This window comes from Epinephelus lanceolatus, chromosome 19 (genome assembly GCF_041903045.1).
Source record: "Epinephelus lanceolatus isolate andai-2023 chromosome 19, ASM4190304v1, whole genome shotgun sequence".
NCBI lineage: Eukaryota > Metazoa > Chordata > Actinopteri > Perciformes > Serranidae > Epinephelus > Epinephelus lanceolatus.
In genome coordinates this window covers 20,289,473-20,302,044 of record NC_135752.1, presented here as the reverse complement: position 1 = coordinate 20,302,044, position 12,572 = coordinate 20,289,473, and the positions used below count along the sequence as shown (strand labels likewise).

General features: G+C 40.9%; 2 protein-coding genes across 2 annotated transcripts; one reads left to right on the top strand and one right to left on the bottom strand.

The window, feature by feature from the left end:
* Positions 1-1,436: 1,436 nt before the first annotated feature.
* Positions 1,437-3,115, top strand: m17 (IL-6 subfamily cytokine M17). Its single transcript, XM_033647660.2, has 3 exons — positions 1,437-1,592; positions 2,043-2,191; positions 2,348-3,115. Exons 1-3 carry the CDS (start codon positions 1,445-1,447, stop codon positions 2,807-2,809), a joined length of 759 nt encoding a protein of 252 aa, XP_033503551.2. The 5' UTR covers positions 1,437-1,444; the 3' UTR covers positions 2,810-3,115.
* Positions 3,116-5,889: 2,774 nt separating this feature from the next.
* tescb (tescalcin b) lies at positions 5,890-11,594 on the bottom strand. The gene is made up of 8 exons (XM_078162071.1): positions 11,311-11,594; positions 10,590-10,659; positions 10,263-10,343; positions 10,002-10,141; positions 9,850-9,911; positions 9,376-9,483; positions 9,245-9,292; positions 5,890-7,453 (listed from the first exon to the last, which is right to left on the bottom strand). Exons 1-8 carry the CDS (start codon positions 11,372-11,374, stop codon positions 7,376-7,378), a joined length of 651 nt encoding a protein of 216 aa, XP_078018197.1. The 5' UTR covers positions 11,375-11,594; the 3' UTR covers positions 5,890-7,375.
* Positions 11,595-12,572: the final 978 nt, after the last annotated feature.

Here is a 12,572-nt window from a genome sequence, read left to right as displayed (position 1 = left end):
AGTGGTTAGCCTTTACCTGAAGTAGTGCTGACAGTGTTGTGGTGTGTCGAGTTCCCCCTGTCTTTTCTCGAGCAGTCAGTGGTTTGACAGCAATGCGGCATCTAGTGTGGATGCTTGAAACAAACATGGTTAAAAACACTGACATCAGGTCAGCTCTCAGCGTGTTCCTGTCTTGTAGCGTGACCTCTCATTAACCCTGTGTTGCAGAGGGCTAGCTAAACACATCATAGGGTGACTCGAAGCAGAAGTGGCCCTCATTTCTAGAAGTTTGTGGTGGTGGTGACGAAGATGAGATTAGACAACACGTGAAAAACCCTGTTTGTGTTATTTTCAAAGTTTACATATTCCTCCTGGAATTCCTCCCTCCTCACACACTTGCTTAAACAAGTCACTGGGGGATGCGACACCACCATATGTCACGATGAAATCATCCTCTGTTAAGGGCGAGCACGGCCCATCAGAAGCTTGAACTTGTGGTGTGATGACACTGACATATTGCCTACTTTGGCTCAACAGACCCTCCCCTTTACGCACTTGTAAAAGTTTCTGATTGAGAAATGCATTTCCTGTTACTGCCAGCTTCCTGCACAAATGCCCACATGAAAATATTGCTGCATAGAGGCATACGTGGTGTGAGAAACAGTTGTTAACGGTTATAATGACAGAAAAATCTGCATAAAAATCAAGAGAAGGCAGCTAAAACTGTCATTATGATCTCAGACTGCTTCTCAGGGAGTGTTTTCATGACACATCTCATTTGTTTCAGACCCAATTCTGCTTTAAAACACCACTTTTTGTAGCATCTAAGCACCAAAAACTGCATGAGTGTGGTTTTGTTGTTGCATTATGAAAGTTGGCGAAGACATGGGAAGAACCACACAATCTCTTTTTGATATTAGACTGTTAAAGTGTGTTTTCTAAAAGAACACCTGCATGTTTCACCTGAATATAAGCCACTGCATGAGAAACATCATAACTGTACAAATCAGTGGGTGTGAAAAAGTAAAAGTGAGCTCCCCTCAGCGCCCAAAGTTCTCACCCTCACACCCACACTCTCTAGATGGCGGTAAAAAAGCACCACAGGGAACTGTGTCAAAGTGCTGACCTCAGTCCTTTAAATTATGTTTATGCATGCCTGACATGGCTTTCTAAGATTCACGTTTCTCAAGCGACTTAAATATATCACGTTTCTAGTATATTTTTCCGTGCCCAAATAAAAAAAGGAAGTGCTATTAAAAACGCTACACTGTGTGGTCACACAAGTCATAATAATTAGACAACGTCCCTTCATGCCTGGTGTGCGACCAGGCATGTTGGGACATTGCCCACTTCTTTGATACAGAGGAAAGAGAAGACAAAAAAAAAAAAAATGCACATCTGAAAAAAAAAAGGAGGAAATTCTGGGAAATTTGGTTGCCTCACAAAGTGCACGTCATTTCCTCCTATGACAAATGTGTGGTTTCTGTCTTTTAAAAAAGTTTTAAAGGAGTGTGATTATGACGAGTCCGTGCAATTTGCCTGTGATACTGAGTGGAGAATGAATGGTCATGTAAAGAGCATGCATTTTCAACAGTTTATGGAACCAGCAACAAGTAAGTTTATTTACACCTACTTTTCTATTAAATATTTTTTTTATAAAGGTGCATCTTTTCTTGTAAATGTGCATGTTTTTGTGGTTATTTTTCACTGCCTTGCACCAGTTGTGAAACTGACTCAAGTTTCATATTCAACTGTCTCACAGTTTCTGAGCACAGCCTAGTTATTTTCATGAAGTAATTAGATTTTAAACTGTTTGGAGAATCTGGCCAGTATTTAAAGAATCTGACAAAGTTTGTTGCATCTAAACATAATTACAGATTGTTTCTATATAATGTCTGAGCTGATATTAAAGCAGACTTCTGTTGTTCTCTTTTGACTTTGCTGAGTATTTGAGAAGTCTATTTTTGTCACCCCTGCCTTCCACTTGTGGCTTTGTTACAATGAAGTTCCCCTCACCGCTGGGATGTAGGTTAACCTTAACTGACCAGTTCCTTTCTCCGCAGCATTACTCTCTCTCCTGCTGGTTATGGCTGTTGATTCAACAAGAACTGTGGCAGCGAGCAGAAACCAGCAGTGTGGGAATTCTCTGCAGCAGACTTTGAAGCTCACCAGACTCATACAGAAGGAATCCGTTGACCTAATCAAAACATATGTGAGTACAGGCATAAAAGTGCTGTATCTTATTTTGCTTTGTTAAATCCTCATCTGCTTGTTCAGTACTCCACCCTGCTTTGAAAATTTCCCAGCTATTCATGCTCCTCTTTTTAAGATGTGTAGCTTAATTAGTGTTTGATTTCTGTTTTTGCAGAAAGCCTCTCAGGGAGAAATGTCAGAGCTCTTCTGCAAGGTGTCAGTCCCCGACGTCCCTGATCCCAACATCTCCGGCATGGAGCCCTCGGAGAGGATAGTGAGCATCTACACACATCTGCAAGACTTCTTCCCACATTTCAAACGGGTGTACGAGCAGCAGACGGACTTACAGTCACCCACCAGCCCACTGCTGACCCAGCTTAGCCGTGTGACAGCTCGCAGCAGGAACCTGGCTGCCCTCATAAACAGCTTCTATCAGAGCCTCTTCCCAAACCTGCCTTTACCAGAGCCAGTTGGACGGCCGACGACGCTACCTCCACCTCAGAACGTCTTCCAGCAGAAGGTCTATGGCTGCGTGGTCCTGAAGACCTACAAGGAGCTGGTGTCGAATGTTTCTCGGGAACTGAGGACTCTGAAAAGCAAAGTGTGCAGACGGATACAGCTCAACACACTCTTCTGAGGATGACCTAAGGCTGGCCTTAGACAGTTAGTGTTCAACAACACTTGTACTCACTGGGTTGATAAAGACTTTTCAAGATGTGTGAGTATGAAGGTGGCGGGTACATCGGTGTAAAAAAGCCTATTTATGGTATTTAATATTTATTTTGTTGTTTCTGAAAAGAGGAATGCTGTTGAAAGAGTGTGAAGGTGTCTCCATGCGAGTTATGTATATTTAATTTGTCTAATATGTTATGTAAGGTTCTACTTTGCTGATGTAAACTTATTTGCTGTATGCAGAATTATTAAAAGATACTTTGCAGCTGTACTTCTTTATGATCTTCATTTCTTAATGTGGTTGCATCAATAATGTACAGTGTCAGCAACATGGTAGTGTCTGGAAAAAAAGACCATCTCCACAACAGATTTTTAAGCACTGCATGTGTCTTCTTATTTACCAGACTCGGTTGGAGTAACAAAATACCCATTTCCACACTTTTAACAAAGATTTTCCGTGCAAAACGTGTAAAAAATATATACAAAAATAGTCACATTTGTGCTGGAAGCATCATGTGCCTTGTTCTGCAAAGAATAAGTCCATCAAGAGGGGTTAAAAGAAAATCAGGAAGCTGCTGAGACGCTGACTGTGTGATATCAGCTCAGAATGACGCATGTGTTCAACACAAGGCAGTATCGGATAGGAAAGATTTCATGAAACTGGCGGGCTGTCTGGCCAGTCACAAGGTGTGGGTGTGTGTGGGTCAGATAACTGTATGTGTTGTTTGTGCACTTGCATCCTCATATAGCTGGAGATGCAAGTGTGTGAAAGGTGGGATGGGGAAAACAGAAGAGAAGTTGACATTTTGCAGAAAACACCTTTTTTTAAATAGATGTATGACAGACACTGCATGCCAACCTGTCATCTCAATACGCATTTATATATATATGTAACATAGACACCAAATATTTTGGCTGTAATTAAGTAATGCTTAACTAAACTTTCCTCAGATCACAAGCTCGCAGGAAACTGGAAGTAGATGGGGGATTCACTCTGGGTCATGAATCAAGTTCCCTGTTATAACTCGGCGTTATTTAAAGCGCAAACACAGAGGGTACCTCAGGGCAACAGTCATTCTTCAGTCTACATTATTCATCCATTTTCACTGCCCACTTAGTGCTTAACAAGACCACAGAGAGCTGTGATGTCTACCCCAGCAGATACAGCGCTTGTGAAAATGCAGACACCTTGGACTTGTAACAAGACGACCCTGTAAAACACTCTAATCCACCTGACTTGGAGAAACTCCAGCTAACCTGCATAGTTTTAACACCAGCAGGGGAGAACATGCAAACCCCAACAGAAGTGGACTGGTCTGGAGACTGAACCCAGGACCACAGATCCACCTGTTATCAACACATCACGGTGAACATGTGTCGACTTCTGCACAGTTTGTCAAACTTTTCCTGACCTTGGAAACAAAGTCAAGAAAAAACTCACTCTAACTTGCATTGTTTTCCATCAGGTATTCCCCGCAATGAACGCAATTAAAAACAAGACAATGAGACTACAGCCATGCTATGTTCACCATCTTAGTTTAATGTGTTTGCATGCTAACGTGCTAATTAGCACTTAACACAAAGTACAGCTGAGGCTGGTGGGAATGTCTTTGGTTTTACAGGTGTTTGGCCATAAACCAGAGTATTGAAACAAATTAAACTTGTGACCTGATGGTGGCGCTAGATGTTAGGGGATCACCAAGGTTATTGCAATTTATCCTAAGGGGACACAATGTTTAGATCTAATTTTATGGCAGTTTATCTCATACTTTAAGATTTCAATCTCATGATGGCACTACAAAAAAAAGTCAGGGGATTACCAATATCATGAGGATGCATCATCTGGAAACCATGAATCTTAACTGTTTTTTGTGCCACTCCCTCTGGTATATACCTGAAAATATTTCACTGAGTAAGGGGAAACTTTGACCTGCTTGTGGCATTAGAGGACAATCAGATAATCATGAAAGTGGGTAGAATTTATCCTCTGAGGACCTTGACTTTTCATTGCAAATTTGATGGGAATCCCTCCAATAGTTGTTGAAATATTTCTGTCTGAACCAAAGACAAATATTGGCATCTCATGTGTCATTAAAACTGTGCACTTGAATCTCCTACATTCTAATTCCTCCTGGGTGGGCAATATACCAATATTATATCAATATTGTGAAATAAGACTAGACATTCTCTTAGATTTCTGATATCTTCATATCCTAAGTGTTGTCTTTTTCTGGTTTTAAACGCTGCATCACAGTAAAGTGATGTCATTTTCGGAACTTACCAGACAGTTCTACAATTTCACATATCCCACTTAGTCATTATATCCGCATTACTTATGATTTATCACATCACATAAAAATCCCCCATGGGCAGTGGCTTTGTGTCTTCCTCAAGCTCGGGTCCTCTACCAGAGGCCTGGGAGTTTGAGGGTTCTGTGCAGTATCTTAGCTGTTCCTAGGACTGCACTCTTCTGGAAAGAGACCTCAGATGTTGGACCTGGACTCTGCTGGAGCCACTCTCCCAGTCTGGGGGTCACAGCCCCGAGTGCTGCAATTACCACTGGCACCACTGTTGCCTTAACTCCCCACATCTTTTCAAGATCCTCTTTCAGCCCTTGGTGTTTTTCAAGCTTCTCGTATCCCTTCTATCTGATGTTGCTTTTGCTCGGGATTGCTACATCTATCACCACTGCCTTCTTCTGTTGTTTGTAGATCAACACAATGTCCGGTTGGTCATCCATCATCTGTTTGACCATCTGGATCTGGAAGTCCCACAGGATCTTAGCTCGGCCTTTCACAACCACCTTAGGAGGCGTCTTCCATTCTGACCTTGGGACTTCCAGCCCACACAGATGTTCCTGTACACTACACTGCACGCTGCCTTTTTAACCTGCTGTTTTAGTGTTTTAGGTGGATCCTGTTGCACATTTACAGTGACATTTCTCCACAGAACCAAAGAAAGATGACCATACTGAAAGACAGATCTATTTACAATGTGACTGTCCATGAAAGAAGACACGTAGGCAATTAAAAATCTGAACCACAGTTAAATAGGTCATATTTTATTGCAAAATGTGGACAGCTTTACAAAGAAAAAGCCTAAATGATACAATGAAAACTTTAAATGTAATTGTAATTCAGCTTATGAGCACCTGCACTAAATGACCCAACATCTGCCATGTTTAAAAGCACTGCATCGTGCATTATTCATTTCCTAACTTAAAAACACCAACTAAAGAAATGACATAGGAGTATATTTAATGCATCAGGTTATTTATCATTCATCATGCTTTACATGTTTTGACCTGTGGAGGGCAGTATACACCCATGACTGAACACATTGCACCACAGTGCTGATAGGTATCTTTGGACATTCTAGACAGTCTGTCATTTGGCATTTACAGGAAATATTAAAACATGAAGTGAAAGTTTACATCCAACACACCACCCAATGACTCAGTACCTGTTCATACAGTGATGCAAAGAGCTGCGGACAAAATAAACAGGTACTGATGACAGCTTTATTATTGATAGTGACACTAGAGATTGACAAGAAACATGAGGAGAGAGACCTGCCAACTGCAATAATTCTTAAAGTCCTTTCATACTGATTTTTCTTTTTCACCCCTACTTGCCTGTTAATGATTTTGGACCTTAATGAAGACTTAAATTAGATTATTGTTCTTTATGATGTTGCTAATAAATCTGTATATTTGCCACAAAATTCACACCAAAACTTTGGAGTAATAGTTTGCTGATAGTAGCTCCTGAAACAAGCTTATGTTAGCCTCTGCTATAAAGTTATTCAAACCTCTGACGTGATGAGGCTGCCGAAGCTTTTGCTCACATGTTGCATTATAAGTTGGATTACAGAGGGTCTGCTGTTTTACGGGCAATTAGGCCACACCTTTTACCATCAAGCATCTTAAACAAGGATGAAACAGATACTGCCTTCAAGCATTTAATCTTGCATGACAGCACTCCCGTTTCCTTTTTATCAGAACTACATAATGAACTGAAGTCAGATCTGTTTTGTGGGGTTTTTATTGTGCAAATGTCGTGTGCTGAGCATGCACCAAGTGTCACCTTTGTTACATGAATAAAAGGCATTTCAAATGATTGTATTGCTATTATTAGACACACCCATATATATTTAAAGACAAACCTTTATATCCCTGAATATTAAGAGTTATTGATTTATGGCATTGACATTTATAAAGGTTCTTCGAGCATCAGTATTTGCATGCATAGTCATACTGTCTGTTCCTTCAGATATCTGATTATTGCTTAGTTCAGCTACAAACAGGCTGATTGCTATTTGACTGATATTCTCATATTATTGCTTATAGTTTAATGAACTACTTCTACACCTGCAGCATACATGTTTCCATTTCATTTGCATAGTTATTCAAACATTAGTAAGGCAATATTATTCACTGCAAGCGACAAACTGGAAACAAAAGACGGTGAAGCCATATATATGCGTCTTCAGAGTTTTCCCAAAAGTCACTGCATAGTTTAGTGTACCAGCCTCACTTGCACAAGGTTGTCGTGTCCATATTCAAAAAGCGAATGTTCATTTTTGATTCAATCTCAAAGCCTTTCAGCAACTAAAGACAAAAAGCAAACAAAACAAAAGGTTTTTATGTTGTTTAAAATGTATTTTGCTATTAATGTCACATTGAATGTGTTAGGACTGATTCTACTTAGGGTTGGAACTAAATATTTATTTATTTACATGCACTTTCAAAGTATGGTAATTAACCATTAAATAAGAGTATGTAGTGGTTATCAGTGTAGCAGATACTATATATGTTAGAAGCCTCAAGCTACAAGAACTAGCATGTTCAAAATGTTGTCATCAGCTATTAAATGGCTGTGACTTTCATTATGTGACAACATGTACATGAGCTGACTTTGACATCAGGAGGCAGAGGGGATGATGGATGGCGTGACACAGGCAAGATGGCTGTCAAACTGCAACACCGATTGTTCTTTAGCAAGACATCGAGACGTGTTCAGAGGTGTTTGTGGCCCCACATTGCAGCATTTCTGCCCCCAAAACTGGTGTTATTTTTACAACCTGTCACTGTGTTTTCAGTGGCGTTTCTGCCCCCAAACATGGATACATTTTAGGGACCTATCGCTGTGTTACCAGTGGTGTTTCTGCCCCAAAATGTCGGTGATTTTTAAGGGATTTGTCACTACATCTTCAGTGGAGTTTCAGCCCCAAAAGGTGGGAGTTTTTTTTTTTTTTTCGCAAGTTGTTGGTGCATTTACAGCTGTGTTTTTGCTCCAAACATAGGCCTTTTATTAGTAAATTGTTCCTGCTTTTCCAGCAGGATTTCTGCCTTCAGTGTGGGCATTTTATAACGACACATTGTTGCGTTTCCAGTTTCATTTGTGCCCCCAAACATGGGTGTTTTTTAGGGACCTATCGCTGGTGTTTCTGCCCCAAAATGTGGGTGATTTTTAAGGGACGTGTCGCTGCATTTCCAGCGGAGTTTTAGCCCCAAAAGGTGGGAGATTTTTAGCAAGTCATTGCTGCGTTTACAGCTGTGTTTCTGCTCCAAACGGGGGTGACATCAGGGGCATTTCTGCCCTTCAGTGTAGGTCTTTTTTTTTTTTTTAAAGTAAATTGTTGTTGCTTTTCCAGCAGGGTTTCTACCCCCCAACATGGGTGTTTTTTGGGGACTCATCGCTGCATTACCAGTGGTGTTTCTGCCCCCTAACGTGGGTCTTATTAAGGCAAATTATTGCTGCATTTCCAGTGGTATTTGTGCCTCCCAACATGGGTGTTTTTAGCAACACATCATTGCGTCAGACACAATTCTGCCCCCAGAACTTTCTGTAGATGTATTACCAGTGGAGTTTCTGCCCCCTAACATGGGTGTTTTTTAGGAATTGTTGCTGTATTTTGAGCAGGGTTTCATCCCCAAAGGATAGCATTTTTTTAGCAAGTCATCACTGCGTTTCTGCCCCAAACAGGTTTTTTTTTTAGTAAGCCGTTGCAACATTTCCAGCAGTTTCTGCCCCTAAAGGTGGGCGAATTTTTATAGCAAGTCATCACTGCATTTACAGCTGCATTTCTGCCCTCAAACGTTATATGCTAAAACATGATCTTTTCTTAATCATAACCAAGTGTTTTTGTGCCTTAACATAACCACACATTAACAACAGCTTTGCTGAGACATAAAGTTTTGCCAGCGGCCATTTAACAGGGTGATAATGGCACTCTAAACATAGTAGTTGATGTAGTAGGAGCCTTCTAACCTACATCTACAACACTGACAACCACTACTAACACCCATTTAAGAGTGATAACATTAAAAATGAGTGAACCAGCTAAGAAAGTAGTTTTAGCAGACATTTATATAATAGTATGTGTTCTGTGTACCAACCTTAAGGAAATGCTCAAATGTGATTCCCTCATAGAATTCATCAGGTTCCTGCATGTGGAAAAGGCAAGTTATAGACAAACAGTGAGTAAAAAGTAATGTTATCTTGAGTTATCCTCCAGCTGCTTACATACCATGTGACCCATTGAAATACTGGCCACCTCCAACATGGCTGCATCAGCAATGCTTTTGGCTGTGTCCTTCTCCAGTGTCTCGCTAAGAGATAACAGTTCCTCCACCACCTGGACAGAAGTGAATAAGTTAAAGTAAAATAATATTTCTACGATGGCAGGAAATGCCTCCTCTCTTGCCTCATTAGTTTGCAGTTGTGTTGCAGAAAGGCACTTGACTCTCAAGTGTTGGAGAGGCGATGCTAACCAAATGTGTGTTAGATATCTTCCTCCTACCACAGACAATCTGCATCTTCAATCACCTTCAAAATTCAGCTGAAAATGATCGAACGATGCTGATAAGAGCAGAAAAAGATAAACCCACATGATGAACTCATGATGATTTCCTCAGACTGTGAGTCCAGACTGTTGTAACCATCACCGCCTAAAGGTCATTAACAGATGTATTTTTGTCAGCAGAAGTGAGAGGAGGCTTACGTGTCTGTATTCCTCAAGTGTTATCGTCCCATTGTTGTCTGTGTCGTGCATGTTGAATAAAACTGCAGAGAAAAGAAGCAGCTATCAGTTCAGCAGATGTGTGTCAACCACAGATAATGTCAAGCATGTGATCATGTGATCTGAGTACACACATCTCAGTTTCTCCTTCCTGACGCTCTCGCGCTGTTCCTCTGTCATTTGCAGTGACGGGGGCCTGAAATGGGACATGACCACCAGGAACTGCTCAAAGCCGATCTCCTCGACCGTGCCCTCGACGTTCTGCCGAAAGTTTCTACAGAAATAAAGACATCAGCCTTCAGGTCGTGCAGTTCATACACTTGAAGCAAACTTTTGACTATTAGCTTAATATGTATTACAAGTTCAGGCAGCTTTCAAACCATCTGTCACTGTACCTCCTGTCAAAGAAGGCCTCTACGATCTGCGCCCGGATGGGATTGCAAGCTAGATCTGGAATTCCATTGAAGTGATCTCTCCTGAGGGTGGAATAAGGAGTGGCATACGCTATCATCAGATACTCTAATATATAATCATGGCCACAAGTTGCAAGCTGTATGTGCAGACGTAAAGCCTGTTAGGCGGGTTTCCACTTCCAAGGAAAGTTGATGAGACGCCAGGATGGTTTGCTTAAAGAAATAAATCCAATGACAACAGAAGGGAAAGCTGAAGGTGACACTGAGAAATTCAATTCAGTGCTTGAAAAATTATTAAAACAAGCTTACTGCAGAGTTTCTTCTTCATTGCTCAGCTGCTTGAATCTTTTGTGTAAGATTCTGATCTGTTCCAATGAGACTGAAAACAACAGTGAGACACAAAGCACACCTATTAGAGTCATTTTGACAGTATGTTTGTTGACTGTCTGATGGTAATAGCTCTTTAATCACCCACAAGTTTTACTGGAGGCTTTCAGGAGAGCAGATTTGAATATTCATATGCTATGTAAAACACTTGGCTGCTGTCTGTCACCTGCAGCTATACCACCTCTTTCAGACGAGGCTACAGGTGCATTAAAGCAGCTGTTGTTGCATGTAGCAAACAGTCAAAATAGACATGTCCGCTCTTAAATTGTTCTGTCAAAGCTGTCAGAGCAGTGTCTGATCTATTATTAACAGCACCTCCATCTGTAAACTGACTAAAGTTACACTTCCATTCACTTACAATGTGAATTATTCATCACTGCTGCACCACACAGACTGGTTCTCCTCATGCTTTACATATGTACTTATAGACTAAAGGCAAATAATGATCATGTGTTTACATAACATGTGTCATAGGCTAAGGTTAAAATGGTCAGATTTCCCCTTTAAGGTTAAAATTAGGCTGAATTAAAATCACATTTCCGGTGCAGTGAGCTCATGTTTTGACACATCCTACATGTCCGGCTGATGTCTTAATAAAACTAAGCGCTTAACGCCAACGCAAACACCAATGGTGACTACTTACAGCCGGTCTTTTCCGCCAGATCAGCGTATTCTTGTTGACCAGGTAAGGACTGCAGCGCACCCATGCCTCTTGGATGGATGATCTTACCGGGACCGGAGACAGGTTAGAGATGAGCCGAAGTGTTGGAAATGAAAGATAAGGCTATGTCAGAGGATCATGTCTCAGACTGATCCATCTCCACCTGAGTATATGTATGACAGACCTGAAGACGGCACTTCTGTTCCCTGTGCGGTCGCCGGGCAGGTCTCATCCTCTGCAAACCGTGTGCAGGCTACTTCCGCAACTACCGTCCGGATGACGACATACATTGAGGAACAACAGGCTGCCGTTTGAATTATTTATCCAGACTGTTTTTATTTATTCAGAGGCTGCGACTATTGAGTGTGTTTGTTTGGACTGTACCAGGCAGGGGAGGTGGAGAGTAAGAAGAGGCTCTCAGATATCATAACACAGGCTTAGGTGACTGAGAGATGAGAGATACTGTTTCAGATTTCACAGGTCATTTAAAGATGGAATTATTTGTATATATTCATGTAATGAATGTCTAGCATAATTTAGGCTTTGATTTTAATCCTGCAAGCTCCACAGGTGCACCCACCTGTTTTTATTTTTGCAACAAAACTTTATTCAAAAAACACAGACTGTACAACCACAAAACCTTATTTTAAAGGGACAGTTCAACCCCCAAATCAAAAGTGGCCTATATATTTTCCTCTTACCTTTGTTGTTGTTAATGAGATGTTAAAGGGACAGTTCACCCCATATCAAAAATGCAAATTTTTCCTCATACATGTAGTGCTATATATCATATATCGTGATTGTTTTGGTGTGAGATGCAGAGTGTTGGAGAAATCATCTGCAGAGATGTCTGCCTTCTCTCAAATATAATGGAACTAGATGGCACTCGGATTTTTTCTCTCACAAGATGCCAAAAATACATATGATGAATTCAACAGCAAAGTCTCTTTCCAGAAACCATGACCTGGTTACTCAATATAATCCAGGAAGGAACAGACATTACGACACAGCCAAGGAGGACGCCATTAATGTTTACATCTTGTGCTGTCAAAAGCATGAACCTCTTGCCCATGTTTCCCTCTGTGCAGTGATACTGGACAAGACGTACAATATTTTTCTTTGAGGCGATTTTGTTGCTATAAAAATGTACCATTTTTATATTGGGTTGTACAATATGAGAATATGAAAACAATCTCACCTCAAGGTTAATTCAGTAGCTGTCTAAGAGCTTTCACTAATATCCC